A 27921-nucleotide genomic window follows, 5' to 3' on the forward strand; every position below is an offset into this window, starting at 1 on the left:
ACCTGTAGTGTAAAAATGTTTGTATCAAGATGAAGCTTGTAATCCTCCTGGGTGAAAAAATGCACCTCCCAAATCTCACCCCATGTGAAGTCAGCATTGCATCAGTCAGAGTCTGTTGAAAGATAGCACTGGTGCCTGGAGGATTAGATGCAGCTTTGAAGAAGCAGTAGAGAAAGAAAAATGAGAAAAAAAAAAAAAAAAAGAAGGATACTGTAATTTCACATAGATGTAAGTGCTGCATGAGAAAGCTGTTATCAGCCGCACAGAAGGACACTGTACAGATTTGGGACAGAAGGATTGAACACATGCAAATCACAGATTGAATTCTGTCCCCCACTGCTCTTCAATCAAATCAGGAAGATGAGAGAAAAAGACCAAAATCTGCTCCCTTCAGGAAACAGTCAAAAATCTCCTGGGGGAACAAAAAAGAAGGAAGGAAGAAAAAGTTTTCTGTTTCTCCTGCTGCCATTTCTGAAGCCAAAATGGCTATGAATGAGAAACTACAAAACTTATAATCTCTACTCCACAAAGAGAACATAAAAGCATAAGAGTTCCACACTGAGGACAGGCAATTCCAGCTCTCCTGCATCCTAGAAGCCACATATTACAACCAGGCTCAGCTTCCCGACTGACTACCTGTAGGCCTCACCATTTATGAGTCTCAGTCTGCCACCCTTTGTATTTACTTGTGGAGGGGCTGGATGCTTTTGCCACAGCAAAAACACATTTGCAAGCCCTGTGAGCTAATCAGGAAGCGCAGTCCTAGACTTTCTCCGGGTTGCTGCATGAAGGCTTCACACCTTTGCAACTTCATGTCTCCCACCCATCCAACTTTAAAAGTAATAGGAGGAAGCTTGCTTCAGACACTTCCCTCTCCTTTATTGACAGGGAATAGTACACCTCTTCTCCATTCCTGCTTGTACAAAGGACAAAGCAGATTACTTTATCCTTTGCTCCCTTTCTTCTTGCCTTTTTGATTCAATAGCCAGTCAATGCTCATGCAGTTTGTGATTTAGGCTTTCCTGGGGTTTGTTTTGCTCCTCTTTCTCCACTGAATTACTCAGCTCTGTGCTGCAGAGAAGCCACAGCAAGCAATACCTCAGCCACCACTTCCAGAGGTAACAGCACACTGCATTGCGCCAGGCATAAGCGTAAAAGTGGGGGGAAAAGGACAGCACATCATTCCTCCCACATTGCCCAACATAACCACACACTGCAAACTGCGGCCAGTGACTCTCAAAGATTCTGCCTTTCGCTGAGAAGACAGCACTCAGCAAGAAAAGCTTTCCATGGCCCAGGAGAAAGATGCACCACTCCAGCATCCAGCATTTGCACAGGCGTGAAAGGACTCGGTTTCTCTCTGGAAGGGAGTTCTGTTTCCTCCAGCATCTGTCAGACCCTGGGGAACCCTTAGCACTTTATCAAATACTAGTCCCAGAGGTTTGTAACAGCGCAGGATTTAAAAAAAAAACCAAAACCCTTTGTTACTTTGTACTCCATCATCACTTACATATTGCCTCTACTACAGAAATCAGCTTTTGAGGAATATTATTAGTCACTATTTTGATTATTACACCTATTTCACTCATCAGTTACACCAGTTTTCAAATATCAGTGTAATTACTAAAGGAAAAGTCAATCTATTGTCAAGGCTGATTTATTGGTCAAAATCCAGAAGGAGATTTTGGACAAAGAGGACCAGACAAAGAAAGAGCCGATTTACATGATCCAATTAGAGGTGAAAAAACACTCCTCTGTGCAGCCAGGAGGAGGACCTGAAACTCCATCCGCCCCGGTCAACTGGGACCAGAGAGCACTGGGGTCAAAGGAAGCTTCCCCAAAGACCAGCCACCTGCTGTAATTGCTTAAAAAAGAAAATACAGAGGAACAAAGCAGAGGATCAACACAAAGATGGTACCAAACGTACATCCAGAAGTTCTTTTTAAGAGAAGCGATAACCTCCTTCCAAAAGTATAAAATGTGTTTTCAACAGCTTTTATGAGTTGTGATAATGTGAACAGTAGAGATCTTTTAAATGTTTAAAAAAAATAATTTTTCAGATTACTAAGAGTAACATCATAGACAAAAAGGAAATGGTTTCTATCAGAACAATTAAAAAAAATTTCCTCTCAGAAATTGTGAAACATTATTTTTTCCTAGCATAGTCACCCCTGAAAGCTCAGGATACAGAAGTAAGGAGAACCTCAAATGGTGTGTGAAACATCAGGATGTGGTTTGCAGAGAAATCCACTCCACCAAGATGAAATACAGATAGAACACAATACCAGATATCTCACGTGGAGAGTTGGGACAAGAAGATCAGGATGGGGAGCCCAGGCAGGCTTCAGCACGGCTACAAGGCAGAGATAGATAAAAACACACGCAGACCTGCCAACATCCCTTTGAGCAGCGAAGGGGCCGGCGCCCGCCTACGCTGCGGCTGGAAGGGCTTCAGGGCAAGCCAGGCTCACCGACCCGCAGCTACACAGCTCCAGGGCGAGCCGCGCCCCCGCCCCTCCAGCCCCGAACACACAGGGTGCCCCTGGGGCAGGCACAGCAATGAATTCATCAGCGGGTGCTGGCAAGGTGCCTCGGCGCGGGAATTCAATAGCAACAGCAGGCCGAGGAGGAGTGAATAATTCAGGCGCTCCGCTCGCTCACACCATGCCGAGGAAAGATGAAGCCCGCTCGCATCGCCTCGAACCGCTGCGCGCTCCCGCCCGGGGTCAGGGCCGAAGGCGGTGCGCCAGTGGCACCCGGCCGGGCGAGCCCCGGAGAGCCGCCGGCTCGGCGAGCTGTGCCACGCTGGCAGCAGCCCGGCCTGCCCTCGCCACCAGCGGAGCGCCGACACACTACACAGCACGGCTTGTTCCCCTCGCACACACAGCTCCCTGTGTCCCGCCGGGAAGGAAAAGCCACCGGCAGCGTCATGTGCTCTCCCTCCATCAGCCCTGCTCCCAAAGCTTAAAACACAAGAGGTTGAAGGCTATTCTCTTGCAGCCATTGCTCTGTCCCTGAAAATGTTTGTGTTAGACTAGTCTATCAGAAATAGGAAAAGCTGCAGGGAGGGAAAAGAGGGATAAGGCAAGACAATATACAAGTGTTAGGGATATGAAAAATGTTAACCTTCAAAGCAATAGGCTTACAACACTGCATCCTACAGCAGAGGAAACAGCTTTTGGAAAAAATCCTCTGTGCTGGTCAGTCCCTGTCAGGTCAAGTCTAATGATGACCTGGAGCACACAGAAACACTGGGGACAGTTTTCATCTACTCTATGCAGACTGAGAACAGACAGTGATTACAACTCAGCACACTCCAGAAACACAATCTCTTCTTGAGACTATTAGCGAAAACTTCAAGAAGGGCAAAAAGTATCTCTAGATTTCTTTCTTCCCCATTCCACCAAGAGACATCTAATGCTGAAACTGTTCTGCCAGACCTCGAGTCTTGAGGCCAGAACAGATCTGGCAGGTCAGGCCAAAGTTCTAGCTCTCATTTTTCAATCATGCATCTCCCAGCACATGCTGCAACACAGCAAAAATGCCTCCAGCACGTAATGAGTATGCTCCCTCCCGCTCCAGCCCGGCAGCCAGTTTTGCCCCAAGACACGTTATCCTGCTGGCCAGGACAAAAGCATTCCAGATCGGCCAGGGCATGAACAAACAGCGGTTACTGCAGCCGAGGCAAGATGGGAGCCTCACCGCTGCTGCTAGCAGCACTGAATCAGTCTTCACCACGAGGAGTTCTCCCCATCGTTTCCGCTCTCGAGGACTTTCCAAGCAATTCAGGATCGTACATTTCACACAGCGGCCGGCAGTACCAGCTGCACTTCCCAGCGAGCTGCACCTCCCAAGCATCGCGCTACAGCTCACAGACATGCACAAGCAAACAGTGTCTGCAATGGCACTGTACAAGGCTAAGCAGATGGAGGTAGATTGGGTGCACTGTGCTCAGTAGGAGCCCAGAGGGGGGGGAAAAAATATCTCATTTGATACTTACTCCTTTTCCTGCACAGCAGACCAACAGGGCAAGGCACAGATGTCTGTCCCATTACAGATCTCCCTGGGGCCTGCCAGGACTTAGACTGTAGTTCAGCAAACAAAGAATCCCAGACAGAACATGACGCCTGGGCTCTGGAAGCAGCTTCTTTATCTTTACCGCATTTTTTATATTTTTAAGATTTTTTTGGCACTCTGCTGTCACAAAGGTAATGCTTGGAATGTACAAATCTGCACCAAAAACTGCAGAGAGAAAACCTTAAGAACGGTATATTAGCTGAATACAAACTCAGTACAAAGTGTATTTAGACAGAGCCTTTTGACCTTCAGATCTTACTGTACAAACACCTGCAAACCAGTAGCTCTTCCTTTGTAAAACAGAGGCGAGATGAGAGAGAGATGGAAGAAAAGCATGAAGTCTGTCTCAGCCTAAATCCCTCATTCCTTTTAACAAACAGGAATTACCGCATCATTAGATTTAGTGGCAGTACTTAAAACCAAATCAGATTTGGCAAGAGGAAAATAAAGCTATTGACTCCTGACATTTGCAACTTCAAGTATATTAGACCAGCTCCTCCATTTATATTTAGTACACCAGTAAAGAAAGCAGCAGTCTCTAATTAAACAGACACAGCATAACCTTCGCTGAGGGATCAAACGCACCAGAAACCTTCCCCTTCCTGGTGCCACGGCTCCCTGGGAAGCCAGGCTCTCACACACTGCTGCGGAAACCATCCCAGCCGGGTGAGTCACCACCGCTATCCCCCAACAGGCATGATCCAGAGGGCCTCTGGAAACAGCTGCTGGGAGATCAGCCGAAAGAGAGAAATTGAGACAAGATTCCAATTTTGCCTGCTCCAAGAGCATTATTTTATTCTTCTCACTTTGTCTCCTCCATGCCTTCAGGGACTTGTCTCCCTATTGAAGGGGGTGACAGCCATCGTTTTAGCTTCATTGACACCATCGTGGATTCTGTAAGCCAGAAGAAACTTATATGATGTACCTCTTAATGTACAGAGAGAGCCTCCTGGAAGAGCTCCTTCCAGAAGCAGCAACTTACTTAGCACAAGGGAAAGGGAAAGCACAACAAATTGGAGGGGACAGGGGGTTTCAATTTGGGAGTGCAGTGCTCTGTCAAACACTGCCAAAGCAGTTTTTGATATCCCCAAGATTTACAGCTCTCACCTACTTCCCCAACTCAAATCTTTCATGGAATTTACTGATTTTCTACAAGCTCTTCACTATAAAACAATCCCAGTTCTTTTCATGTTTGCACTTGGCACAAACAATGCCAGCATTGCTTGGACACATGCTGCCCAAAATCAGAGAATATGGATGAAGGATGCAATTTCCCTGTTGCTTTAAATTCATTATAAGAAACACTTTTCTTTAGTGATCCTACTCACTCCAAGAAAATTGGGGCTATTTTATATCATGACATTCAACCTACAGGAAACAGCAAAGTAAGTGGTGAAGAGGAATATTCACAGAGAGGAAACAGCAGGAAAGGGATTAGATGAGTATCTTCAACACACAAAGTTTTCCAGCTCTGTTTCACTTCCTGGGCCAGCTGAGAGTCACTGAGCAGCACTGTGCTGTGTCCAGCTGAAAACGTGAAACTCAAACCCCTGACAATCAAAGGAAGGGTGGGAATCTCTCAATGAACCTACCCAGGAGGTAGAATACTGGCCAAACCTCATTACAGGGTATCTCCTGCCTTTCTCTCCTCTGCTGCTTGCTCACTGTGACATCCAAGCTATCAGTCACAGAACTCAGCAGCATGCAGTCGCCTGTACCCCCCTGCCCGCAGCCTCCCCGTACACTCCCCAGCATGCAGCAGTAATTGCCTTTCCTATTAGCCCACAGCGACAACAGCTGCCATGGCAACCAGCAATGATTTTAATAAGTTTGGTCTGTTTTCAAGGGCAGCACACGCGTGCCGGCACATGAGCACGTTGCAGACACGCGCCAAGGGGAAGGAGGACCTGCCATCAAATACAAAGGCAGAGTTGAAAACACACTTGGATCAGAGAAACCATGGATGAGCAAACATTTTCCCCCCTCCTCTGCAGGAGGAGCGGATGTCCACTCACTTCTAAAGCAATGTAGATGTGAGAGGGGTTGACAGTGGTATGGTGGTACTAAACTAAATGCAAAGGCTCTCCTTGAGGAGCTATGGATACTACCGAGTGACAGAAGTGACAAGCAGCTGCACTGTGGGTATGTCGTGCCACATCACCCCACACACTGCTGCTGTCAGCCCTGCTGAGATGGACACAGCCAGCACTGCACACCAGCTTGCCTCTCAAAGGGACAGCAGAGGAACACATCCACCATGGTGGAAGCAGCTGGATTTGGAGATAAATTATTCTCTTTGGCATTACTTATTTTCTAGGAGATCAAGAAAAAGAAGCTCCACGTCAAAGGGAGCACAGAGAGAAAGGGTCACTTCTTTCAGAACCTATTTACCCCCCAGCTTAGCCTCGAGGTAGGATTTTACACCATGCACCCCAACACAGAGAGTCACTACACAGAGGCTGTGCCCACTGTAAAAACCCCACAAACAAAAGGATTGGTGGCCCAGAGCAAAGGAGTATTATCAGACCAATCTATACCAGGTGGTCTAAAGCTATCTAACCCAGTAGTACTGATATAACATTTGCAAATCATAAATTTAATACTACTGGGGTTTTTTCAAAAGCTTTTGGAAAGTTTCGCTTAATCAGCTGTCCATTATCCACTCACAGGCTGCTACAAAGGGACAATTTCTGCTATGCAAACTACACCAGTATCTGTAAACTCCACATAAAAAACTTGAAGGAAACAGACAAGAGAAGCAAACATGATATGGTAAAGCCCAGAATTCCAAACTGGCTGCAAAGCTAAGCATATAGTATCATTCCAGTCTCACAAGCTACGCAGACTCATGGGAGAGGGCAAAAAAAAAAAAGGTAAATCTGTAGCACCTTTTCCACCATATCATGTATTTTGCACAAACCTAAAGAAAATATGAAACATCTAACAACTGCATGCAGATTCATATATGTAATTAATTTGGATTTTGGTGCTAGGGATGGATGCTGCAAAACGCTGCAAACTACCTTCTGCTAACACAGCAAGCTGATGCAGAGTAAGGCAAGAGCAGTGTGCTGCCCACCACGTGTTCCAAACAACCTCCAGAGATCTACAGAACTTTAGATGGAGGGGGCAGCAGTAAAGGAGGCCACCTAGTTCAAACAAGGAGAGGGAAAGATGGCCCACTGACCCCAGTGCTCTGAGATTTCTGCTCCTCTGCAGGTGACCTGGGACTTGTTTCATTTCTGTGTGCATCACCTCACACCACCTTTCTTCCTAACAAAAATACTATGCAATTAGGATAAGAGGGGCTCAAATGCAGGATAATTGAGGCTAGGCTAAAAAATACATGGATATTTAACTGCTAAAAACAAAGGATTAAATGAATGAACAGGAACCAAGAGTTCTGTTTTGATTCCTCTAATGCTATCTGCCTTGAATAAACTCTGTGGATACACTAGTCTTTGGCTAGCCCATACATGACAGAAAAAAACCTCCTGCTATCTAGTGACTGAGCCACATGGGAAGTAGTGGACAAAAAAGATTTCTGGGAACCTACAGTTCTCTTCATCTGCCACCTGAGCCATGACTGTGAACCCCTCCCCCAAGCAGTAACACTACTTCATTTCGCTGTACATCCTTCCTTTCCCAGCAGCACATGAAAATGATGCTCCATCCTTGCCAGACTCATTGCTGCCCAGGGGTATAAATACAGCAGCAATGAATTGACTGGTCTTGTTAATTTAATTCAGCTACATGGGAAATCTGTAAAGCAAGCCATGACACACATAAGCACAAGCCATGACAATACTATCAGAGGGCTCTAAACACAGAACTGAAAATTTTGCTTTTGGTCATCAATGCTAACCATGCAAGGAAGAAGAAATTTTCATACTGAGTATTTAAAAATTTTACTGTTTAAGCTCTTGCAGGTAAAGAAGGAAGTTTCCTACAGGCAACACTGCTTCTTCTACCCTGCCAATTAGCTTCACACACAACATGCTGAATTAGTATTTGACTAGACAAATTTCCAGCAACTCCAATCCAGGGCTAAATTAACAGTCATGACAGTACCCCTTGAGTCACCAGGGAAGGGCAGGACTACCTGCCCTGGCTCCACTGGGACACAGCAGCCTTTGGGAGATGACTGATAACCACATCCCATGCTCCCTTCTCACTGCAATCTTATTTTCACAGTGCACCTGTTCAAATGCAGCCTGAACAACAAATGCAACTGTAATTTTTTTCAAGCAATCTCAAGAAGATAGTTGCCTCCACGAGTAGCATTATGCAACAACCGTCTGTGTATAAGCACATTGTTCAGAGAGCAAAGCTAACCATCCAACAGACTCTGCACCCCAGGAAAATCCATACAAGACACAAAAATATTTACCTGCAAAGTAAAGTTGGGAAGTGACCTACTAAGAAGCTCACCCCTACTTAATGTCACTGTATTCATTATCAAAAATCAGAGGTAGTTCTAGAAAACCTTACAATGGTAGGAATTCACCCATGAAAGAAGAACAATGCCACGTCTTTACTCCTGCCCAAGAGATACAGAGATTTAGGGATCATCTTTAAAATCCTGTCCTAAAAACAAAAGTAAAAACTGCCAATCCCAGAACCAAGTAGACAGATCTACAGAACTCAGAATTTTTAATTACAAACTTCTAACATTTCAGGCATCGAGAAACTGGTGACGCAATGTCAGTGATGGAGAGAGACAGGGAGACTGACTCGGTGATCAGAATCTGATTTTATTGTGGGATACAAAATAGTTTATATACTATTTCAGGGAGACTAGTAATGTGTACTACAATGATTAGGTTAAAATCACATACACAAACTTATGCATATAACAACATCTCTTGCTTGCAGAGTTTAATGGGATTTTCTTTTTCCGGTAAACCTGTCTGATTTAATCTTCTTACAATCTAGGTCTAATTTCCAAAGGTCCCTTTGCTTTTACCAAGGCATCCTGTTATCAAATCTCTTATGTTAACCAGGTCTAAAGTCCATCATCTGTCCTGTGTCCCCCAACATTCCAACAATGCAGTATAAGAAATTGCTTAAGAAAGCACACATAAAATTTGTATTTGCCTGAGGATTAGGAAAACTACATAAGCCAAACAAAGCACTTGATATTACTGTGCCAGCAGGTCTGGTCAGTTTGTCCACTGTAGTGCACCTTTTCCAGACTATATGCATCATCTCTTTATCAAGCACCAAATCCAAGAGAACCAACTTCACAGAATACCTTACAATAGACATGAGAGCCCAAGCACAGAGATTTTATGTTTATTTAAGCATAAACCTCATAAAAGAGCTTGCTAACACCTTGTCAGCAATAGCGAGTAGCTGACACCAGGCATCTTGGAAGGCTTCAGTGCACAAGAGAGTCAAACACATCCATCTCCTGCTACACTTCCCAAGGATGGTCAGGGACAGGCACAACTTCAGGCAGACAGGCATCACATTTAAGTTACAGCCAGACGGTTTCTCATTGAGGTAACAGGACCAATTCTCTCCAATTTGCCTGCAGATTCCACACATTTACTGAAACCCAACAGAAACAAGAACATAGGGTGATCCAGATCTACTGAATCACTACCCACGCCCCATCTACATATTAAAAGATGCAGACTGGCTAGTCTTTCTCTGCACATAAAGATGCCTCCGAGTTTAGGATGCCAGAAAGGATAAGAAAAGAGAACCAGGTCACCAAAGGTCAAAATAGTGGCTGCTACAGAAAGGATGAAATAAATGCTGTATCAAACACCACACTGCAAAGCAAGCCAACACCCCTATCAAAACCCCAATGGAGCTGCCAAACTCTGCCCCATGAAGATACCAAGCCTGTGAGCTACTCCTATGGTAAATGTCTGCAGTAATCATGAGGTCCAAAAATGAAATAAATACCATGCTGGGGGGGAAAAAAAAGCAAAACTATCCTCCTGTTTTCACTAGAAAGGTCATGCCTATTTAAGGAAACCTTCCCAAGGAATATGGACATGCTCCATCACATCCATCAACTAAGAGTCCAGAGTTAAGTGTAATCACTCATCAAAGAATTCCTAGTCCTTAAAGGGGTCGTGGCTGAAGCAAACCCAACTCATGCTACTCCTGGCATGCAAAGCAGTCACAAATACCTGATACCGCCCAAGATGAAACCATCAACCCACTGACCAGGAAGGAAAGAATTCTTACTTAACCCTTTAAGAATAAATAACAGGAGGAAAACAGACACACAAGAAGTCTCACAGCACCTCCATCTACTCAAGTCAACACCTTCCCCACGGGAAACTACCATCCCCAGGAGAACTTACACATTGGTCTGGCTGAAAGAAAGAAAGAAATACACTCAGATATGTTATCAGACCTATAGACAGAGAAGTTTCGAGACAGAGCATGAAGCATGAAGAATTCTTAGTAGTGCTAATTTGTGATTTATCAACAGATAAAACTTATTTTTCTGAAACTGTAGCATTTGGCACTGACCATATGATATTCCTGTTGAAAGCCAGAAGAGATCAGGCAAGATGGTGAAATGCAGCAAGCCTTTCCTGGAAGGATCTAATTATGGGACAGAGACAAACACAAAAACCAGATCTAACTAGGAACATAATTTCAATTTCCTGGCAAAGCCACACAGAGACATATATATATATATATGTATATAGACAAGTATCAGGTGGTCAGAAAATATATACTCAAATATCAGTCTTAGCCTCATTCACCACATCCAGATCCATCACAACAGCACTGACGGGTCACAAGTGGGCACAGAGAGAAGGGATGGACAAATTGTATGCTGGTTTTGGCTTTCATAGGGTTAATTTACTTCACAGTAGCTGTTATGGGGCTGTGTTTTGGATTTGTGCTGCAAACAGTGCTGATAATTCAGGGATGTTTTAGTTACTGCTGAGCAATGCTTACACAGAGTCAAAACCTTTTCTGTTTCACTCCACCAGTGAGGACAAGACTGGGGGTGCACAAGAAGTTAGGAGGGGACACAGCCAGGACAGTTGACCCCAGATGACCCAAGGGATATTCCATACCACATGGCATCAGGCTCAAAGCTGAGGGAAGAAAGAGAAAGGGGGGACATTCAGACTGAAGTCTGTCTTCCCAAATCACCATTACAAATGATGGAGCCCCGCTTTCTCCAGGGATGGCTGAACGCCTGCCTGCCCATGGGGAGTGGTGACTGAATTCCTTGCTTTCCTTTGCTTGCATGTGTGGCTTTTGCTTTACCTGTTAAACTGCCCTGATCTCAACCCACAAGTTTTTTACTTTTCTTCTGATTGTATCCCCGCTCCCAGCGGGAAGGAGTGAGCAGCTGTGTGGGGCTTAGTTGCCGGCTAAGATTAAACCACAACAGATGGAAACAGTACAGTGAAGTTCCACTGTAACCCTCTCTATCTGACAAGCAAAATCCACAATTGGTCCATTTCCTTTTACATTCTCCTCCTCTTCTCTGAAGTGTTCTCTGGCCCATGGTTGATATGTAACCATCACACAGACAGCACTGCTCCCAAATGCCACTATCACCTCCTCTGGAGTCTATCCCACCATCCACAACGATGGCCTTGTCTCCTCTGTCTGCGACTGTGACACCTCAGCTCGGCTCTCAAAAGAGGCACTTGGCATGCAGACCACCACTCTTAGGGAAATCCAACCAGCCCAGGAAGTCAAACTTTTCCAAGAAGTGGTTAGGTATAAAGGTCAGATTGGGAAGACCCTGCTAGATCCAGCTGGTGACACTAGCAGACGCCAGGTCTTCACTGGATTCACATGAGCTTTGGAGAGGACATCAGCTTCATCTTCTCCCCTCATTTCAAGGCAATGGGAATTCCCATAAAACATGCAGAGGCACAAAGAAGGCATTACTAGGTCAGTCTTTATATCCTCTTTCCAAAAAGCAGTGGGATGGGGTGCTTATTCCTCCTCTACAGCTTTGTACTACTTCCAGTGTTGCAGTCGGACAATCCTAGCAGTAAGATCAGGCATCCACCCAAAACTAGGCTTGTTGTCTGGGGCTCCCTGAAGGTGACAAAACCCCAGCCCTATAATACAATTCTGGCCCCCCCTTTACTCAGCTAAGGAGAACTGAACACCCATGACGAAGCAATAAAAAGCAGGCAGTGATGGGATGCATGAAGGACTCATTATTCAGCAAACAAAAAGGAGATCCAAGTCCATGATCAACCAGGTATTTTTCACCTGAGACACCTGTATCCCAAGTGGCAGGATTCCTTTGCAGCCCTAATGTGTCACGAAGTCTCCTCAGCAAACATGCCTCTGTCGTCCTCGCTGACCCCACAAGCAACCACACTGAGACCTGTGTTCCAAGGAAAGGGGGAGAGCTGCCAGTCCCCACTGGGAGCCAGCACAGGGACGGGTCAGAAGCCAGCTCCTGCCTTTGCTGTCCACACAGCAGCTCTTTGCTTCTGTGCAGACCAAAACATGCTTTTTAACTCAAAAGGCAGTGTAGCTACATTCTCTCCTAAAACAGCAACTACAAAAGTCATGGGCTGCAGATTAAAAAATAGAAACTATCCATGCAACTTCCAGTGTTTCCTCATGTGCAGGGATGTTACAATAAATCAGGATTATGTGCTACTTTTTCCTAATTCCTGCTTCACTCAAACCTAAGAAGCGCTGTGTTCTGAGCAGTATAAACAGCTGTAGAAACCAAAAGTTAGGTGGTTTTGTAGTTTAAGACAAGCAGCATCCATTCTACTTAAAAAGTTAGTTAAATTTCAAACCTTATATTCCAAGTAAAATTTCACTATGATGTTGACCAGTCTCCTTAATTCAAGGTATTCTGCTGGATTTTAAGATAAAGACAACATCACTGTACACTTCCCCAACATGACACCCTTAAGGATCAGTCTATGGAAGCAGGAGGCATCATATATATATATATATATAGTGGAAGTTGTAGAGAGCTGTAGATCAAGGATTAAAACATCACCAAAACCTGATCTCAATAAAAAAACCCCAGCTACAATCAAAAATACAAATAAAAATAAATTAGATTGTAAATGTCGATCCTTTTTTTGCCAAAACTGGTCTTACTACCAGGTACTTCAATCCCCCACTTTCACAGTAAGACACAGCATACATTTTCTACTCACAGGAAACTAAAAAATAAAATCATTAGTACCTGTGAAGCACCCACACTACAGTGGTGAGTACTGTAGAAGTGACCATTAAAAATTAATAGGTCTATACTCAGTACAAGGTTTAGGTTATCTGCAGTATATTCAGTTTGGGGTCAGACATGAGATGAAAGAGAAGAAATGAAATACTGGATAGTCCAAAACCTGACCTTACACCCATTTGAACTGGTTACATTAAATTTAATAGCGCCTCATCGAGCACCATCCATTTGCTGCACTTGCAGGGATGAAGTCATCTCCAAAAACATAAAAGGTATGACCACATAATTATGACCTCACATGATGCCTTCTTGTCACACTCTCCTGCTGGCCAGTTCCAGCTATGAGTTCCAGCCCCTTCAGTGCGGGTGCACCAGGAATTAAAGTCTCCCCAGCTGCAGCCTGCTGTGCACAGGTTCTCACCCTGGCACACTCTCTGTTCTCCTCAGTCCTCTGCAAGGAGGAGACAGCACCTGCAGCTCCAGTCCACCCAGGACAAAAGTAACTCCAGCACCACTGCAGAGCTGCACACCTCTTCCTAGAACTATAGCACTGAGAGCATTCTGCATTTCCACACACTTCAACTTCCGCTTTGGACAAAACAAATAACAGGATGGGCAGGTGCTTCAGAAGCCAGCTGGATTCTCCTGCAGGCTGTCCAAGAGACATTCAGATCTGCTGCTGCAAATCAGGAGCAGTGTTGCATACACTTCATTGCCTCAGTTTCCCCCACGATTCAAATAATTCCTGAGGCCACTGTAACATAAACACCTGTCCCCCACCCTCATACAAGCCACCAGCCCCAGGACATCTGCCTATACCATGCTGCCAGCCCTCTGGAATGCCCCACAGCTCCACCTGCTGCAGCAACATCACAGCCTAGGCTTCCTTCCCTGAATGAGCCTTTTGGATCTCCCCAGGCTGTGTGGCTGGTTCTACTCACGGGAGCAGAAGCAGCACCACTCAGAGAGGGGTCTTACACCCCAGGAACAACAACAAAGCTGAGCTTCAAGAACTAGTGCCTATAGGCAAGGAGAAGCACCTACAAGACCTACTCCATCCTGGTCCAGCTTTGCTCCAAAGCTCCATAGGGCTTTTAACATGAAATAAGGGTTGGAAAGAGCCCTCTGATGGCTCTGCTTTCCAGGACAGCAGAGTACAAAGGGTAATGAAGAAGCCATTGCTTACACTTCCCCTCATTTCTTCTTCCCACAAAAAGGAAGCAAAGACACAGAACGGAATAAAATCGAAGAGCCAGAGAGAGATGGCTCAGGAGCACAATCTCCCACAGGAGCTGCTTGGAGAGACATGCTTGGCTACTCCACCTGCAGATCCAGAGACCCAGGAAGAAGGTGCCCAGCCCTGCAGCTGGGCAGAGCCTGGCCTTCCCCTCACCTCACTGCCTGAGGTCAGTGAGCCGGCTGGAGGAAGGGCGACCTTCCCACCCCTATCCGGGCAGGAGAACAGCAACCACAAGCAGCAATTTATAGCACCAGGATCCCAGCTAGAGCCTCCCTTCAGCCCACATAGCACTAAATCAAGGCTTTTTAGTGATGCCTTGGTGGGATTTTCTTCCTGGGCATCACCCTCAACAGTGACAACCACTCCAAATGTCTGCAAGAAGCTCCTACAGAAATAGCAGTGGGAAAGCTGCGCAGAAAGTTTAAAGTGCACAGTGCTCCAGTCCCTTGAAGAAACCTGAGGCGGATCCAGATCCCAAGGCCTCAAAGGCCTCTAGGGAGCATATTTTGATATTTGTGACACACAGAAAAGCCACATAAGGTTGATTATTTAGCTTCTCTATTAAAAGAAATTTAGCTATGCACAGTCAGAGGGAAAAAGTGCTGACACAATGAGGGTTTTCTGCCCCTTAACTGGTGCAGCTTCTTCCTGATCTCTATGCTAATACTTGCATTATTGCTGAGGCAATTATGAGCAGATAAAACCCCATAAAGTCATGCAAGAAAGGCAACAACTGCTTCTATTCCATGCTCCTTGAAGCAAGCATCCAATCCTTCTGCACCACAAACTCTCCTAGACAAAGGCAAACATAAGCAACAGCCTCAGCAATACACAGCCACTTCAAAAACATGCCAGCCTAAATCCCACTGTCCTATCCAAGCAGAAGATCTCATTACCTCTTTTCTAATCAGTGTGAACCACAAGTACCCTCTGCCCACACTCCAAAGGTTAGAGGCTGGCACAATGGTATAGCTGACTGAACACCAGTGTCTCACCAAGTGAGCTGACAGAAACTGCCAAAGTTTCCTGCTCTGCCCAAGCTGATGCTGGATCCAGCTCTAGTTCAGCTGATGCTGCTCATTAAACAAGGGGGCTTTTGTATACAACCTTCCTTTCTTTGTGGCCACTTAAATACCTCATATCACTGCTAAGGACTTGGAGTCCCGTTTCCTTTGGTCCAGCAAGAGAGCTGACAGGAGTGGTTTAGATAGATGCTGTATGCATGTGTGACAAGCCAAATGACAGAGAGACTAGAATGGTTCACAAACACCCTGGAAACGTTCCAGAACCCAGAAATCTAAAAAATTATGTGGCATTTAGGTTAGAAATCTAAAAAACTACGTGGCATTTCTCAGCAAAGCTTTCCTACAGGAGAAGTAGCCAGACACAGCTCAGCAGGACAGCTTGGCAGAGCCCTGACAGAGAACACTGCAGGGTCAGGATGGTGGCATGCTCCAGGACTGGTGAGGACTGTTTCATCCAGTCCCTGCCATCGCTGGACTTGGCTCCTACAAATACCTCTAACTCACCCTGTTAAAAATGAGATGCACGCAAGAAAGCGAAGCAGAGGGAGGAGGAAGCATGCTGGGGAAAATGTATACACATCTTTCAAACTGAATTTACAGAAGATTGCTGGCAAAATTAAATTTATTGGAGAGCAAAGGGAGTTAAGGCCCAAAATGCAGTCAAGCAGCTCTAATCCCTAAACATTGGGATTATCTCATGACAGCTACACTCGGGTGTCCACTCAATACCACTGTAAAATGTAGATCAACAGAATGCTCCAATGAACTGGAACTCGTTACCTCTAATTGCTTCTCTCACTTCTCTTCTGGATGTTCCTCTGATCCCTCAGCCACCACATTTCAACAGCAAACACACAGACAGAAGGTCAAGTAATATCAGAGACAGGCAAATTAAATAAGAGATATCCAGACAACAAAAACATCTCCCCTTCTCTTTTACTTCACACAAAAACTAAAGTTTGCTTAGTGCCACAAGGCAAGTCAGCAGCATAAAGTGACAGGTTTTAAAACATCTTCAACTAATGTGATTCCTACCTTTTCCAGAGGGGCAGAGCCAACCAAACACTGCTAAAAACAGGCTTTATTTTTCTAAGCTAACAGGGGTATGTCCTTCAGCAGCAGTTTCCAGGGGGCCACAGACCACACACACAGAATCCCATTCAGATCCACCTCAACTTCAGTTTGGCTTCCCCACCTCTAGTGCAAACGAAGCAGTTGATGTATTTTATTTTATTGCTGCCTCCTTTGCATCTCACGTGTTCTGGTACTCCTGCTGCCACCAGCCTCCCCACAGCAGTGGCTGAAAGGGCAGTCACAGTAAAGCACGAAGCCAGCACAGGAGCACAGCTGCTAAACCTTCAGTGACCAGCACATCTTCGAGACAACCTTGAACATGGAAGTGCAAACCCCAATGCAGAAGGGCAAGGCAGGGGACCTGCCTGCTGCATCACTGGGGGGAACAGCCAACAGAGGGGATTGCACAGGATGTGCCTGCGAGCTGCTCCAAACTCAGCTAGGTGGGCAACCTTTCCAACATGCAAGGGAGAGACCAGGCCTCCTGCAAAATATCAGAGCACTTGTGTTTCTAAACAGGAATTCTGAAAGGAAAAATAAAAAGCTTATGTCTACAGCTGGTACACATATGCAGAAGGAAACCATCTCCAGTAGAGCCAGATCTCTGTTTGGCTTCCAACCTCACAAATGTGGCCATCACCTTTGAACACAAACCTCTGGAATCTACAGAGAAATACTGAGAGAGCCGGGAGGAGTACTAAAGCATGCCGAATACTTCACTTGGGCTTTCCATTTTCCTTAAGATGGCAAGAAATGAGCCAACATTAAAGCACTCTTAACAACTCTAAAATCCCAACTTTCAGTCTGTTTGCCAAAGGTTTTCTTTGAACTGGAGATTTTCTAAGTGTTCCCAGACTGTGTAAAGTCTAACTCATAACATTCAAATATTTAAAAAAACAAAGGGCAAAAGCAAACAGAGAAACAACAAACTTAGAGGAGATCCATGACATCTCATCACATCAGCAATACTCTGTCAAAACAGCATCCCAGGAAACCTCATCCTGGATCCAAGGCAGGGGTCGAAAAATTGAAACTTCATTTCTTGTACTGCAATATCTTGTGTTCCCTGCACTGCTCTGCATCTCTTTACAAAGACAGCCATGCCATGAAAAATAAGAGAGTGGAAAAAGGTAACCTGATTACACAGCTTTTCCACAATTTACTGGAACTAGATGTTCTCTTCTGTAAGATTTAAAAATACAGACTTCCAAAGAGTCCCTCACAGCACAAAAGCTGTTACTCACTGCCCCCATCTCAATTACAACCCCAGTCAGCCCTCTTACTTGTAAACCCAAACCTATCTAGAAATTATCAGCAGACTGATTTCTTGCCATCCTCTGGAGCACCACAAACAGGCCACAGCGTGAACAAGGACACCGGTTGTCATGAAGCACCAGTCATGTCCCCACTCTCCCCTTTCTGTGGCACCCTGAAGTTCAAGGTTTCCAGTCATTGTGCTGGAAAGAAGTCAGGCTGGTAGAGGGTGTCACAGACCATCTTCTGGCTCACAGTAGGATGAGAAACCACAGACTTTCTTGTGCAGCAAAGACTTCTCGTCTGTTACATCATCTTTTAGTCACAGGGGACTGATCTCAACACCACTAGTCATCTTTATGAACCCTGTGCTGACATGGCTGAATGACAACACAAAGTCACCACTCACTGCTGCCACTAAAGGTTTATGTGGAGTGGGCAAGGCACAGACTGCAGCTACATTAACTGTCCTGACCAGCTGGCCATGCTCATGGTTGCAAGGAGAGTCAATTCTCCCAAATACTCAGGGATACTGAGCATGAAAGAGGAACAAGTATCACTTCTGTTCATACCTTGCACCTAATTCCACACCTTGCATCTAATTCCACCCATGTATTACCACCAAGTATGATTTTAATTTACTAACCAGCCTAGACCCCATAAAAAAGTTAAATCAAAATTCAGCTTGGGGATTAAAAGAGGAGTTGATTAACTCATTCAACCCCATGCAAAGCAAGGGAAGATATTTTAGTAACTTTTTCAGCAGTGTAAACTGTCTGGTACACCTCTAGCACCTGGAAGGGGAAGACAGAAACAGTGCCCTGGAATTATGCCCTTGTCTGCAGTTTTGAAAGAGAAAGGGACACTGCCCAGCTACCCACAATACTTCTCATCTTTCATCACACAAGGAACAGAAGAGGAGAGAGATTGTTGCAAGGGTACTTTCTCTTCCATCTGTGCAGCAGTCAGTGTTTTCTGACAAGAAGCAAATACAGCTGCATCAACAACTGCATTTCAGTGCAGTTTCACTAGTGACTTAGGCTAATATAACTTTCTTTTTTTGTCTTCTCCCCTGTGTTAGGCATTATTTTTACCCAGACCAGCAAGCTGATCCAAATGATTCAATCATCCAAGTCAGCAAACAGAGCACAAGGTAGTTCCTTGCTAGTATTTATACAGTTAAACCAGCAGTACCTTTGGGGCCCTCTAATTCCAAATACTTCCAGGTGACATTCCTGGCCAGTAGCATTTGACTTTTGCCATTTATGGAACAGAGAGAGCTAAAACCCAGCAGCTCCTGGTAGACCTTTTCCTCCCACGCCACGATTAGCTGAAATATGTCCCAGAAGCAGATAGCAGCCATGATCCGATTTGTCCCAATCCCAACTCAAGCAGCTTTACACCACCCTCCTAACAAGATCAGCACTGGCCAAACACCATTTATCCAGCCTGATCAAAGATGGATTAGATAATGAAACCCTAACTGCATTAAGCTGTCTGAGCATGCTGGCCTGAGACAGCAGAAAACAAGAAGCCCACGAAATCTAAGGGCTACTCAAAGCTTTCAGGCACCTCCAGCACCAAGGTCTTAATAATTAGCTACTGTCTTATCTTCCTATAGCCTAGTTTTGGTATTTCATGCTAATAGGACCCCAAAAAATCTATCAGTTTTACAGCTACATTAGTAATTCTACAGCTGAATTATTTATTTCAGCATTACACTGTGTTTATATCCTGAGCCACTGGCAGGTACAGGTTATTCAAAGAAGAAACGGTGGTGGGCATGGCATTCCGTGAATCCTTGCTATCAGCCAAGAGACACGAGGTCACCAAGTTTACACAGCAACAACCCGTGGCTCTAGAACAGGAAGTAGAAAATTGACAGGATCTCCAGGAAAAACAAGGTACAACGGTTTCAGGTCTTTTTTCCAGCTTCCAGAAAGCCTCTAGTACATAGGCGAGGGAGGAAAAAAAACCATCAAAGAATAGGATCTTTATTCCTCTTGTAAGCATTACATACAGTTAAACATACAGGATTTACTAAAAAGAAGCTGTTATTCTAAAATAAGGTACTTCAAAAGAAGGCACTATCTGAACAGAAATCCTTATGAAGGGCAATCTTGTGTTTTGTCTTTTAAAGAAAAAGATACCAAATTTCCCAAACATTAAAAAACACATTTTTCCTACCTCTGATGTTATTGGTAAGTTTGGCTTCTGATTTGGTACTTCTTGCTTGCAAACATGAGAGATTCTCCAAATATATAAACTACACCTTTTAAAACTAAAAAACGTCAAGAGAAACTTCTGGACATATAATTACAGAATAGTTTGGTTAGAAAGGACCTTAAAGATCACCTAGTTCAAATGGTGGTATGTATTTACACATATATATGTTTATTTTCATCTTTTATAATAAAAGGATCAAAAAATTTTTCCATATACATGCATAAGGAAAGATTAAATTAAGAATGCCAAATAAGTACAATATGGGTGTCCTAATCTGAAGAACAGCTACAATGACTACAGACACACTAAAAAACTGGGCTCTACTAGTTGCACCTCACCTAATTTCTCCCCTGTTTCCCACTGTTTGGTACTGAAATAAACCCTAGCTTTCTGCTAATCAATTCCACAATCAATCCCTACTATCATGACCACCAGCATTACACACACTGCTTCACACACACACTGCTGTAGCCCCATGGCTGGACACAGCAATCTTACCATCTTGCATTATGCACTGAACAGACAAGACACTTTTTAATGTAAATACAGGGGGGAGTCTTATCTGTAGAGTAATTGTACTAATTTGCAATTAAAAACAAACAAACAAACAAACAAAAAAAAAAAAAAAAATAAAAAATACCCCAGACTTTTGCTAAACCAGCCCAAGTCCATTTCTGGGCAATTTTCAGTTGATTTACCCAGGTTTATATCAAAAACAGACAGTTAAACCACTATATGCAGGGTAAACTGGCGCATCTTCTGTAACTACACGGGATCTCTGCCTCAGTTCAACTCTGAAGAGCTGGAAGAATTTCATGTCACCATGCTCGTGCACTCATTCATAACTCGTAGCAAGACACGCCGTATAAACACTCCGATGCCGAGCATCTTTCTCCTTGCAACTGTACACATTGGCTGAGTCATACCTGACACCTACGTGTGGGAGAACACACTACTTCAGGGGATAAAAGAGCACTGCACGATTTCCACTGGCTCCTGGGAGAGCACAAGCAGCAGCACTTGGGTACGAAGCTCCAGCAAGCGCTCAGGCCACACCACCACACTTGGGAAAACCTGATGCTGCGGGGTGGAGAGACCACCCTGAAAGGCTGAACATCAGACAGAACTGCAAACAAAACCTTCCTGCCGCAAGCTGCTTAAAAAAATAAATAATTCTTGAGCATGAAAACTGGGGACAGCCTGGGAAACAAAAAGAGAAAAGTGCTGGCCAGCATTTGGCATCTTGATGAGAAGCACTATGGAAAGAATACGATGCTCCCTTTGGAAAGCCAGGAGCACTTACCAACGCAAGAAAAGGTGAAAAGAGAAACAAGCTCAGATTAATAAATCACGCTGCTTCCAAAGAGCTCTGATATTCTCATCACGAGAAGCAGAAAAGGCCAGTGCGACTGCCATAATAAAACAGCCCTCCACAACACCCAGACAAAGGGAGGCAGAAACACCTTGGCAGCATCACCCCGCAAACACAAAGGCCAACGCACCTGAAACAAGCGATGTTTTGGGGACAATCAAACCGCGCTGGCAGGAGACGACAGTAACGTGGGACTCTGAACCAACCTAGAAGACGCCCCACTACTCGGCTTCCCCCCTTCCCAAGCAGCACCTGGGATTTCTCTCGTGGCGTACAAGCCCCAAGCGCCGCGGGTAAATCCCGCCGGGCCCGGAGCGCTGCCAGTGCCCCGCACCCGACCCCGCGGCCTCCCCGAGCTGCCCGGCGGTGCCCGGAGCGCCGGACCCGCCGGGGCTCCGCCAGGGCCCCACGCCGCCGCCCCACGTGCTGGGCTGCGCCCCCGGGAGCCGCCGGGCTCGGCCCGGGGAGCCCGAGGGGAGCCGCGCTCGCCGGGCTGCCCGCGGGGAAAGGGCCGCACGGCCGAGCGCAACGCGCCGAACCCCGCAAACAGAAATCAAATGCGGCCCGGCCCGGCCGAGCCCCGGGGAGGGAGAACCGGGGACGGCCCGGCCCTGCCCGCTACCTGCATGCCGCCGCCGTCGGCCTCCGCCTCCGTCCGCAGCCGCTTGCTGTGGCCGCCCTCCGCGCCGTCCCCGCCGGGCATGGGCTGCTCCAGCTCCGGCTCCCGCTTCACGCCGCGGGCGGACCCCGCGCCGCCGCCGGCCAGGAGCTGCGGCTGTGGCTGCTGCTGCTGCGGGGGCTGGCCGCCCTCCGCCATCCGCGCCGCCGGAGCCCCGGCCGCCCCCCGCCCCGATCGCCCCGCTCTGTCACCGCGGCGCCCGGCGCTGCCGGAGGAGCGGGAGCAGTGGGAACAGCGGGAGGAGCAGGAGGAGGGCGGCGAGCCCCGCGCCGCGACCGGAGCAGCAGCGGGCGCGCCGGGCTCCGACCCACCGGAGCGCCTCGGTCACGGGCTCGGCAGCGGCTGGGGAGGGGCCGGAGCCCCTCGGCAATCTCCGGAAACGGCGCCGGAGCAGCGCGACCCCCGCTCGGAAACCTTCGGCGGCGGCGGCGGCGCGCTGCGCCCAGCCCGCCGCGGGTCGGGCCGCGACCGCCCTCTGGGGGCCCGCGGTGGGTGCGGGACCCCCGGCGGGGCTGCGGCGGTCACGTTGGCCGTAGGAGTGCGGGACACCCAGCCCCGGGCACAGCCGGGTCCCCCGTCACGGGCCGACTTGATCCCGGCCCCGCTGGCGCAGTTGCCTTTCGGCCTGAGGTTTCCGCAGCGCTTCCATGGAACTGAGGCGAATGTGGGGTGATGGGTACTGGCTCGACCCCCCGCTTTAGGAGGATCCAGCAGCAGGGATGTGCTGCCCAGCCCCGTATCCCTGCTCGGCGCAGCCTCGCATCGCCCGGTGCATTGTGCTCTTTCCCGCCTTTCCTCGGCCTCCGCCCTGCGCCTCACTCCAGAGCTCACCTCGCAGCCCCAGAGCACATCTGGTTTCTTGAGAAAGGGGCTGCGCTGGTTTCCTGTCCCTAATGGCCTCCGTGGGTTTCTCCTGCACTTACATACATATAAATAGATCTCCCCATTTTTTCTCCTGCATATGACTTCCAACCAGATGGAGACACCAGTCTGCGAGAACCCAAAGCCTGTTCATCAGCCCTTTTGTGTATCTCCATGTTTTTGATCTTAAGGAACAAATTTGGGATCCTGAACCAAAACATAATGTTGATTTTATTATTCAGCTGCTGTCTAGTAGCACTAAGGACAATATCTGCTCTAGAATGAGGAAGGCATAGGCAGCCTGCGTTGTCCTGAACGTAGTCTGGAAGCCATGGCAACTTGATGGAGAACTAATCCGCAGATCATAATACAAATCTCTGGTTGTCTTGATTATGGGATGGGAATGACACTCCTGCCTGCCAACAATTTGGAGAAAAAGGAAGAAGCTAAAAATGGAGTTGGTCAGTGTGAGGAAGCATTTCTTGACTTCTCGAATATCACCATGTGTAACAAAGCCTGGGGACCAGTTAGATTATCTTAGTGTTCCATATCCCCTGTATATGCTACATCTGTTGATCCTCATGAAATTATAGAGCCTTTAGTTTTGAGTGACAGTTACCATACATGACTCCAGTCTTCCCTTACACCACATTTTTCCTCATCCAAAAATAGTTTTCAAGGCCACATTGAAAGCTATTTTAAGTGGTATGTTTTCTGCTGAGGTGCCAGCTTGTCTCCTCCAGTGACAGGGGAAATCTCTTTTCTTCAAAATGATTGTAAATCCCCACGGAGTGGCAGGCACCCAGAAGACAATTACATGCAGCTTTTGTCTGCTCACCCACCAAGGGTAAACACATGTCTCATTCATCTTGACTGGGTTTGGTAAAATGAGCCAGACTGTCAAACAACACTGAAGGAACGTGTGCCGTCCATTCTTGGCTTGGAAAGAAGCTGAAATTCTCATGACTGGGATGCTGCTCATACAGAGAAAACCAGTGTTTCTGTATTTCTCTTTCCCCCCTTGCTTTTGACAAGGGATTCCACATGAATGGTCCAGTTTAAGGTATTGCCTGTGAGGAGCTGCAGAAGGCTTCAACCTTCAGACAAGTTAGGGGTAAACAGTTTGGAGAGAAATCTTGGGAGCACTCCTCTCACTGTGGTAATTGAGACACTTCCCTTGGGGATATCAAAGAAAGGAGTTGCCTTATGGTGCCCAGCTTCCATTTTTCTCTTCTCCTTCTCCTAACCCCATTTCCACCATCTCCTGCCATGCAGGTGCCAAAGCTGCTGCCAGTTCTCCCTTGCATCCTGTGTGCACATGGTCTGTGCTGCAGAGCAGCTCCTGGCAGAGCTGGCAGTGCCATGGGCACATCCCTTGGTGAGGCATTTCCCGCTGGCTATGGTATGCAGCCTGCCAGGGCAGCACCCTGAGCTATGGTGCAGGGGAAAAGAGCTGAGGGGGGTCCTGTGCCCTCCCACCAAAGTGACCTGCAGCTGCCACCACCACGCTCTGTGCCTTTGTGAGCTTTCTGACACTACTGCATACTGCATTTATCCAGATCTTTCCATTTCCTCTTAAAATAAGATTAATTAATTTATCTTCATGGTATGTTTGTGGGATAGGTATTATCTGCATTTAACAGATGGGATATGAGGCATTCCCGAAGTCACAAAAAAGCTTTTGAGCTGAGACACAATCTTAATCCGTTGATTTCCTTTCACACAACCCAGCTGCCTTTTAGGTATTTGTATGTGACATCTAAGACATACTAAATAGACAGCTGACTCCTCTGTTAACCCTTCCACTGCTGCACAGCACTCTTGCCAAAGGCTCCAGTGTGCTGTGATTTCATGGGCAAGTTTGCAGAGCGCTCACCAACGCTTTGTCTTGGACAGATCAAAGAGAGGCAATCCTAAGATTTGTTATCCTTGCAGAAAGCTCCCAGAAGCTCTCTGGCATGTAGAGTATATCTTTCCTGAACAGATTCATACAATTTTAGAAATTGTGGTGGTTTCCTCCCCTCAGAACGATACTTTCTGAAGAGATTCCCTGGAGAAACATGCTGGTGCTCCCACTGGGCTGGAAATCAGGTGATATCAGGAAGCCGGGTGTGAAACATCTATGGAAGTACAGAGGGCTGGGTCCCAGAAGGTGCTTGAATGGAGCAGAGGCAGTGACTCATGAAGGTTCTAAGGCACAGCATGAAGAGAGGTACAAACTCAGTTATTAGCCTTTGGCTCAAAGGCCTAGAAGTCATTCAGAGACACTTCAAAGCAAATGTCTTCACCACCACACCTGAGAACTGTTTCTTGCTGCTTCCATCATCTACATGCCATGCCTCACCCTGCTGACCAGCTCCCTCTTGCCCTTTCGGCCTGCAGCAGCTTTGTTCCTCTCCTTCAGGGAGGATTTTGTCTCTCTGCTAAGTGGGTCAGGTGGGGTCTAGCACCTTGCCCAACCCTGCTCATTCCTGCTGTTTCTGTCGAGTCAGACAAACCTCTGAAGCAAATGCTCTTCCTCCTCACAGCAGTGCTCCCACAGGTGATGAAGTGCCGCCAAGGTAAAGTTTCAGCCTGGACTTTGATCCTGGTTTCGCAGGAAGCAGCGATGGAGCTTTCCGTAGTAACTACTGTGGGTAAATGTTTCTTCTTCCTTATCTCAGGCCAGGAATTTGCTACAAAATTTTACCAGCAGAAGCTGCCTTTTCTTGCAACCAATTAGCACACAGCTAAAAATACATAACCTAAGTCAGCAAAATCCAAAGACCTTGTCACCTGGCCCAAACCGTGTGCCAGGAGGATGCCAGTGCCCAAGCAGCGGCACGATGCCAACATCAATATGTCGCTGTGACGCAAAGGTGCTGGCAGCTGTCACTCACTGGGCCAGCACCCACAAAGCACCCGCTCTTTTCCCAGTGCCACCTCTTGCAATGAGGACACCTGGCTTCAGGAAACGCCTCCAAGCACCTCGGCACTCCAGCAAGGCAGCAGTGTCAGCAGCTGGGAATCCACCAGAGAGCTCAGAGCAAAACCTTCCTGACTCATTTTCCTGTTTCCTGCTAACATCACTGCAGCGATTTATGGTTGCTGTTTGCTTGGTCTGTGGTTCTTGGGACATCAGGATGTACAGCAGGTGTGGCACTTCAGGTGTCCCAATGCTGCTAAAGCAGGATGGCACCTGCAGCACAGATGCAGTTACCTGCATGGATGCAATTAGCATAAAAATGCCATCTGCCTGCATTGCTTATGCCTGGGGGATGGGGAATAAAGTAAGTCCTTCAGCACTTCCAACATGAAATGGCATCCCTCTATATCCTAAAAACGTGCGATAGCAGAAAGGTGTGTGAAGAGCACATCTGGGAGATGAAAGGTCTCTTGTTTTCCTGTTGAGATGGCAGGGCTGACTGGATAAATAAGACCGAGATAATGACCAACACAAACAGTGTGCGCCACAGAGGTACCACAGGGTACCTCCCTTCAAATACCTGGCACTTATTCCCCTTGGCTGCCTGTCGTGAGTGAACCAGAGGTTGCTGAAGGCTGGAGTCCACATCAAGGGGCCAGCAGTGGCTGCTGTGGATGCAGTCCTCCAGCGGCCTGGCTGCACATCTCTGGGGTGCCCCTGAAGCACCTCAGGGCTGTGCCACCCTCTCCTCTCTCAGACACGAGTCTGTAGCAGCCTGACACACTCAGCTTACAGGGCACACAGACAAAGAGAGAATACCAATCATTATTTGCAACTGTGCATTTCCAAATGGGCTGGAGGCCGCGCAGCTTGAGAAGGGCAAATGCCCCGCTGGAGGCAACATTCATTCCTGGTGTAACAGGCAGATAGAGCAAAGGACAAAGCAAAACATTCTCTGTGGTGGCTGGGCACATCCTGGAACGGAATGGGGGGGCGGGGGGCGGGCTTATCACGGAACTCCTGTTCCTTTTCAGTGCAGCACCCTGTTTTTATAGGGCCCTTTAGCTACAACTCAATTTACTACATGGCTGATCTCTGGAGCTGAGGCTGATTCTTGCTCCCTAATTGGTTTATTGAAAAGCTTCTGAAAGTGCACTCTTACAGACAAAATGCCAAATTGAGCTGGTCCTTAACAGGACTCACCGTGCAAGAGGAGTCGTCTCCCAGCACAGAGAATAGCTTGCAGATATTTTCTGCAGCGATCTCGGTATCACCTTTCACTTCTGTGACTGATTCAGGGATAAAGAAAGGGCGTGTGGTTGAAGCTGGCCCACACCCTGATGTTTCCCAGCTGTTCAAGCCTTCCCTTGAGACATCCGCCATCTGTGCAAATTACAACAGCATGAATTACGCCTCGGGATCCAAGCCACAGAAGTGTTTCCAGGATTGCTCCAGTTTTTCACTGCTCCAAACATTTTGCAGGTCCTTCCTCTGCTGCTGCTAAAGTTTTAGCTCTTTGTGTCTGCCACACTCACAGTTTTCCAGTTCCATTGCTTATATTTTCCTTGGTCAACTTCCAGCTGAAATTTCCACGTGTCCCGTCTCCCGTACTTACTCAACTTTCCAGACCACAGCACATCCATTATAGATGACTCCACCTGCTGGCTACCCAGCAGTGCAGCATTCGCATCACAGAGACCGAGAGTCTCAACTCACTCACATGAACGTGACTCAAAAATCGTGCCCTGAGATTGTACATTTGCAGTAAAAGATGATCGATTTTCCTTCGTGCAGAAAAGTGCTCTGTGAATTTATGATAACATTGTACCAATAAGCACTTGCAATCTGATTTTACCCTTTCATAATGCTATTTGCTGCTGATACAGCTCAGATTTCAAATAAGATTTGAAAACATAATTTTCCTTTTTTTTTTTTTTTTAATGTGATTTCTCCACTCTAAAAATAGTTACTGCCTCTTTGGCTTCAGATCCAAATTAGAAAACAGTGGTAAAGCACAATAAATACTCTGTATACAAGCCAAGAGG

At 46.7% G+C, this 27921-nt stretch overlaps 1 protein-coding gene across 24 annotated transcripts in view; it reads right to left on the reverse strand.

Annotated features, from left to right (window-relative positions):
• The window catches only part of RBFOX2 (RNA binding fox-1 homolog 2), a 165514-nt gene extending 142976 nt beyond the window's left edge, over window positions 1-22538 (reverse strand). For 22 of the 24 annotated variants that reach the window (XR_005956299.1, XR_005956301.1, XR_005956300.1 and 19 more), the window contains exon 1: window positions 22054-22538. Coding sequence is in view for 11 of the 24 variants with exons in the window: in XM_041481543.1 (XP_041337477.1) it covers window positions 22054-22248 (195 nt within the window). In the remaining 13 variants the exon portion in view is untranslated. The remainder of the gene's footprint in view (window positions 1-22053) is intronic. The other 2 variants (XM_041481533.1, XM_041481538.1) reach the window with 2 other exon arrangements.
• Window positions 22539-27921: the final 5383 nt, after the last annotated feature.

This window comes from Pyrgilauda ruficollis, unplaced genomic scaffold (genome assembly GCF_017590135.1).
Source record: "Pyrgilauda ruficollis isolate IOZ18807 unplaced genomic scaffold, ASM1759013v1 scaffold56, whole genome shotgun sequence".
Lineage (NCBI taxonomy): Eukaryota > Metazoa > Chordata > Aves > Passeriformes > Passeridae > Pyrgilauda > Pyrgilauda ruficollis.